General features: G+C 57.3%; 2 protein-coding genes across 2 annotated transcripts; both read left to right on the top strand.

The window, feature by feature from the left end:
- Nucleotides 1-83: 83 nt before the first annotated feature.
- Nucleotides 84-1021, top strand: COCVIDRAFT_19114 (hypothetical protein; the record flags this gene model as incomplete). The annotated part of the gene is made up of 2 exons (XM_014697420.1): nucleotides 84-294; nucleotides 573-1021. 2 exons carry the CDS (start codon nucleotides 84-86, stop codon nucleotides 1019-1021), a joined length of 660 nt encoding a protein of 219 aa, XP_014552906.1.
- A 212-nt stretch (nucleotides 1022-1233) lies between these two features.
- COCVIDRAFT_109042 (glycosyltransferase family 2 protein) lies at nucleotides 1234-2962 on the top strand (the record flags this gene model as incomplete). The annotated part of the gene is made up of 4 exons (XM_014697455.1): nucleotides 1234-1298; nucleotides 1415-2261; nucleotides 2385-2714; nucleotides 2810-2962. 4 exons carry the CDS (start codon nucleotides 1234-1236, stop codon nucleotides 2960-2962), a joined length of 1395 nt encoding a protein of 464 aa, XP_014552941.1.
- Nucleotides 2963-6000: the final 3038 nt, after the last annotated feature.

Here is a 6000-nt window from a genome sequence, read left to right as displayed (position 1 = left end):
AGGCAATCAATTGGCAGCGAGTGGCGCGAGTGGGAGCACGTCGCGATGCAGGCTCGAGACGCCAGCCCTGCCGCCAGACGAGCATGAGCAGGGCCAGCAGGGAGCGCGTATGGCTCTGGCTGGTGCTTTTTGCTGGTGCTGGTGCTGGTGCTGGTGCTGGTGCTGGTGCTGGAGCTTGCTGGGGCCCGGAGTGGACGACTCCGCTTGCAGCGGCTAGCGCATGGACAGTGGAGGAAGTGCAAAGAGTGGGCAATGGGCAATCAACGGGCAGTGGGCAGTGGGCAGCGCAGGCAAGTATGTACAGTAGCACTATTAGGCAGAGCAACTTACAGGCCTAGAGCAATTGATCTCAGATGGTCTGGCGCCAAGCGGGGGCACAGAGTATTGGCTATAGACCCATCGATCATCAGCCGCATCGCTCGCACAGCACAGCCCGCCGCCGGCTGGGGGGAGGGGGGTGGGTGGGCGTCAGGAGGACGGCCATGCAACAGCACACTGGGGTAGACAGGCGGACGGCGCGCCTTGGTCCAGCATGGCGCCATGAGGTGAGCATGGCGAGGTGGGCGTCGTAGTCGTCGTCGTCTTTTGTGGTAGTGGTGGTGGTGGTGGTGGTGGTGGCCGTGGTTTGTGGGTGGGGGGGCCACAGGCAGGCTGTCTCGTGCCCTCGTCGTCCTCGGCCTGCCTGTGTGTGCACCAAGAGCACCACCACCCAGCACCACCCAGCACCACCACCCACCGGAGCAGCCGCGGGGCGGTTGCACCACCGCAAATGGCCCTGGTCAGCAACGCACACCACAGTGCGTGCAGTCGATCCCTGACAGCGCTGCATCTAGGGTGCCTAGGCGTATGCGAGCGATTCAACGGCTGGCGGGATCCAAGCATCCATGGGATGACGCTTTGGCACAAAGGCGCATGTGCTATTCCCGACTCGTGTCGCCCCTCCCCCCCACCCATGTCGCCTCTGGGAATTCTTGACTACCTCATGCTCCAGCCATGTTCACACTACCCCAAAGTCTGCTAAGGGAATCTCATGCAGCTTAAACAGCGCCGGGAAGCGAAACATGTCCTCGCCGCCCTAGCCCGCTCGCAAGCATACGTGTTTAAATACCTGTCACTTCCGCTTCTTCCCCGATGCAAGCGGCTTTTCACTCCCACCATTCGATGTGATCTTCGTCTACCATACTCTGTCGAAGCTCACATCCCCATCTCCCACACTCGTTGGCCGCCGCCGCCATGTTTCCCTTTTCACTGACCCTGTTCCCTAATTGGAGCTGGCTGTGTATCTTTGTCGTGCTTTTGTATGTTGACAATACCATCACCATCACCATCACCACTATCCCTCTTCTTCTTCTTCTTCCTCCTCCTCCCCCTCCTCCCTTCCCGCTCCCGGGACTACACTGACTCGCTACCATAGTTTGTTTCGTTATGTCCGTCTTTGGGTCAACCTCGCCAGCAACTGGACGTACACGCCCATGCAGCCTGTCGACGACCCAACAATCACCTCCAAGGACATGACAGTCATCATTCCCACCGTTGCCGAGGATCTCCAGCAATTAAAAGAGACGGTCCAAAGCGCATATCGCCTCGAGCCCTTTGAGTTGCTACTCGTCACGCCTGACTCGCGTGTTAAGCGTGTCTATCAGATGGTTGAAGAGCTCGGCAGCCCCAAGATTATTCAGGTCTTGTCCGTCAGCCAGGCCAACAAGCGTCGCCAGCTGTGCCGCGCCATTCCCGAGGTCGAGACCAAGATTACGCTTCTGCTCGACGACGACGTCTGGCTGCCTGAAAAGTTCACCAAATGGATCCTGGCTCCCTTTGAGGACCCACGCGTGGGCGGAGTTGGCACCAACCAGCAGATTCGCCGCTTCAACCGCTCCAACATTTGGGAGTTTCTAGGCGCCATCTACCTGGTCAGGAGAAATTTCGACTGCACCGCCTGCAACTGGATAGACGGCGGCCTGCCCTGCCTGTCCGGCCGCGCCGTGGCCTATCGATCGGAGATTTTGCAAGACCCCAACTTCACCTATGGCTTCACACACGAGACATGGGGCAGCGACCACTTCCTCAATGCTGACGACGACAACTTCATCACCCGCTGGCTGTTTTCGCACAACTGGAGAATTCAGATGCAGAACCACCGCGAGTGCGAGGTCGAGACGACACTCGAAGACGACACCAAGTACCTGCGGCAATGTCTGCGTTGGGTCCGTTCCAACTGGAGAAGCAACCTGACTAGCTTGACCGAGGGTTACATGTGGATGGTGAGTTTGCTAGTTCCAATATTTGCACAAATTTCGCGTCGTCGAGGCGCCAAGCCTGCCCCTCTTTTCACTAGCCGGCTGTGTGCATAATGACCCTTTTGCTGACACCACTTGACGCGACAGAGGTACCCATGGTCACTCTATGCCGTCTTCCAGACCACCGTCACGCAATGGGCGTTCCTGCTCGACTGCGCCCTGCTTGCATCGGCCTACTTTGCCCTCTGTGAGACTGGATACTACCCAGCCGACGAGGGCCAACTGTCGCGTGCCGACAAGTGGCAGCGCTCGCTTCTGTGGACACTGTTTATCGCGCACTGGGTCTTTGCAAAGACGATCAAGCTAGTGCCGCATCTGCTAAGGAACCCCGGCGACGTCCGCTTCGTGCCCGTCTCGATTCTCTTCGGCTATTTCCACAACCTTATCAAGCTCTACGGCTGCATCACCGTCACAGAGGTATGTTTGTCCCATCCGCCACCCAACATCCAGGCGCAACCAGCACCATCGCTGCCAACCCACCTTTTGAAACATGGCTGACATTTGTTGATCAGACTACATGGGGCACCCGTGAGGGCGCCGATGCAGACGACAACATCCGAATGTTGCCGATCCCGCCGATGGCAGCGATTACGCCTCCCCTGACACCTCCGCCAGGCGGACGCGTCCTCCGAGAGCGATGCGCCGGCTTCCCGATGATGAAGTAGACGACCGTTTCCACTTTTTGGTTTCGCATTCTGAGCCCTCGGCCACACTTTTATTTTTGATCTGGATGCCGCAGTCATGTTAGACGCATCCTCAGCCTTTGACCAGCCAATTTTTTTTTCAATTATTATTATCTCGCACTATTACTATTACTTTGGAGCATGGCCCGACATGTGCCAGGGGCATGCAAGGTAGAACAGCATTGTCTTGTTTCCTAGTATTTTTGGAGCGTGGCAGCTCTCGGATACCACCAAAAGGGGCCCGGTTGGGATGATTGCATGGTGTTTTGGCGTTTGACGGCGCGAGGCCGAACGAAATTTGCAGCGTCTTTTTTTTATCATTTTTTCCCTGGCCATGTCACGGAGTTGGTCAATAGCCAACCGTTGTAGTTTATGCAAAAAAAAGTTGCAAATGATATGGATTTTGTTGGACAGGCTGGTCGTCTCGCTTCGAGACGGGATTCGCGCAAATAGGACCAAAGTGGATGCCAACAAGACAAGCTGTTTCCCAAGCAACAAAGACAGGCGCACATGCATGGCATGCCGCAACCGCACAGCACCCTGGTCAGGTATCTGGCTTAGGCGTGTTACCCGCGCTGCACGGCCTACAGGTAGCGCGAACCATCACCCGCTCGCCAGCCCGATGGCTTCCAACTTGATCTGGAGCGTGAGCCGAGTCGAGGAGTGGTGGGCGGCATGTTATCTGAAGACGGACTACGCTACTCGGACCATGAAAGAGGGCCATGCAATGCAGGCCAAAGGGGAGTCCAAGACGGCAGGTGCGAAGGGGGGCCGTGTATGTATGTGTATGTATGTACATATGTGGCATGTATGTATGGATGTATGCATGTATGTGTATGTAGGCTGCGTACCCAGCCTGTAGGCATGGCGACGGGGAGGAAGGGAAGGGGGGCCCTTTTGTCGCAACGAACCCACTCGCACTGCAACCCGGGCCTGCACTCTGCACAGTGTCTGCACTCTGGGCACTCGCACTCTCCACACTCGGAGGCACTTCGTATCTCCGCGCGTGCGGCCGTCCGTCGCCTTGAGCCAGGGCGATGCAAGTACAAGTGGACGGCTACTACTCGACTACACTACACGTACCCGACTATACGTACTCGACATGGACAGCAAATAGGCGCTGCGGCGCCGTGGCTTTGGCCTCTCCCGCACGGCGCCCGCCCCTCGCCCCTCGCCCCTCGCCCTTCGCCCACGGTCCTTTGCCCACGGCGGTCGCCCATGGGCCCTTTGTGCCCCCCGCCAAGGCCTTCAGACGACGCCCTCCCCACTGACGACCTGTACGCCCACTCAAGCGGGCCTGCATGCTGCACGGCCTACTCGTAGTCGCGCCTCCAGGGAAACCTTGCCGGCGCCGAACTTCTCATGCACACTCGACTTCGCTTGCCTTCAGTAATCATCATTGTGCGTTGCGGCAATTTCACGCACACTACTACTTACTACCCTGCCCGCCCAAGACGCAACACGCCCACGCCCACGCCTACGCCCGCCCGCCGGGACGAGAGGAGAAGCATCAGCAAAAGCACCAGACGAGGATGCGCGTCGGCGTCAAATAGCCATAGCGAGTCAGCCTGTCGAGCGGCAGAGACCCTTTTTGTAGGCAAACCTTATGCTTGTCGTCCCGCTCCCGCAGGCCTGTGTGTCGAGAGGGCAACAAGCTCAGACGCTACCCTGGCGCCGACGGCGGCGCGACGCCAGGCCCATAGCTCTCCACCTCTCCACCTCTCGTCATAGCTGCCTGTTCGCTATCCCACCCCCGACTTTCCCCAGCAGAGACAACATCAAGCACCACCACGCTGTACACCTTTCCACCAACGCTTCGCGGCCAAGTATCTGCAAGCCTTGCTGTCCCGTGGTCCCCGATGCACTGCACCCTCGCACACGGCCTAGGCACGGACTCGCAGTTCGACGCTGGTAAGCCGTGCCCAAGCACCCCATACTACCACGGCGCGGAACATTTTCATTGGTGCTTCTGCCGATCCGAAATCCTCCAAAGGCTCAGGTGCAGCCTGGGCACGCGTGCGCGCCACACACACACACACACACCCACACACACGCACCTGCGCCCTTCCTGGTGCTTGCAAGTCCCTCGTAAAGTCCCTCATCGAGATGGCCTCTACTAATGCCAATCTAAGTACGCGGTTGCAACATGGCGCAATCACGTAGCCTGCGACACGCTTCACTGCACCCGTCAATTGTTGAAAGCTCATGTCGCCACCTGTCTGTGCTCGCCCTGCCTGCCCGCCCGCCTGCCCTGACAATAAGTCCTCGCCTAATATGTAATGCTGCTGATGATGATGATGTGGTTGCTATTGTTACTGTTATTGGTCTTACATATTCTTCTGGTTGCCATTTGTCGTCTCCCACGTTGCTCGTCACCACACATCCGCATCCATACAGCCGGGTCCCAGGCGAAAACTCTGCACCCCTTCGCTTCACGCGCGACACACGCTTTCGGGTTGCCTGTAAGCACTCTGGACTCATCGCATATATTTCCCTTTATCTGGCTTAGGAAATATGCTTCCGCTCCCTTATACCCGTCACACTGCAAGGGCATACACCTCGTCAACCCCACTCAATCTTACTTTGGCGAAAGTGGGCTGGACTCGTCAGACCAATATGACGATACCAAGGACAAAGCATTTCCCCCTTCCAGCCAACCGCTGCCGACGGAATTGTCTGGTAGTAATTGACTGTCTGACGACATCGGACATGGAACCTGGCACAAAAAAAAGGCCTGGGCCTATTCAATACTTTGTACCAGGCTCTCTCATGTCGGCCTGTTTCATCTGCTCATGATCATGTCACATTGTCTGACACCATGGCCGCTAGGCCGCATCCGGTCGTGCCGAGCACTGCGCTTTGAAGAATCTGGGGTGGGGGTGCTTGCGCAGTAAACTTGGAATTCGACATCTGCAAAGCGAAAACATTTCCCGATTTCATCACAAACAATCGACGTGCTCGGCCTTGCGTCTGTCCGAAATGTCCAAAAAAACTTGTAAATTTTTGGACATGTCTGGTGC

Source organism: Bipolaris victoriae (genome assembly GCF_000527765.1).
Source record: "Bipolaris victoriae FI3 unplaced genomic scaffold scaffold_98, whole genome shotgun sequence".
Taxonomy (NCBI): domain Eukaryota; kingdom Fungi; phylum Ascomycota; class Dothideomycetes; order Pleosporales; family Pleosporaceae; genus Bipolaris; species Bipolaris victoriae.
The sequence above is the reverse complement of the archived record's forward strand: the minus strand, read 5'-3'. Positions and strand labels throughout refer to the sequence as shown.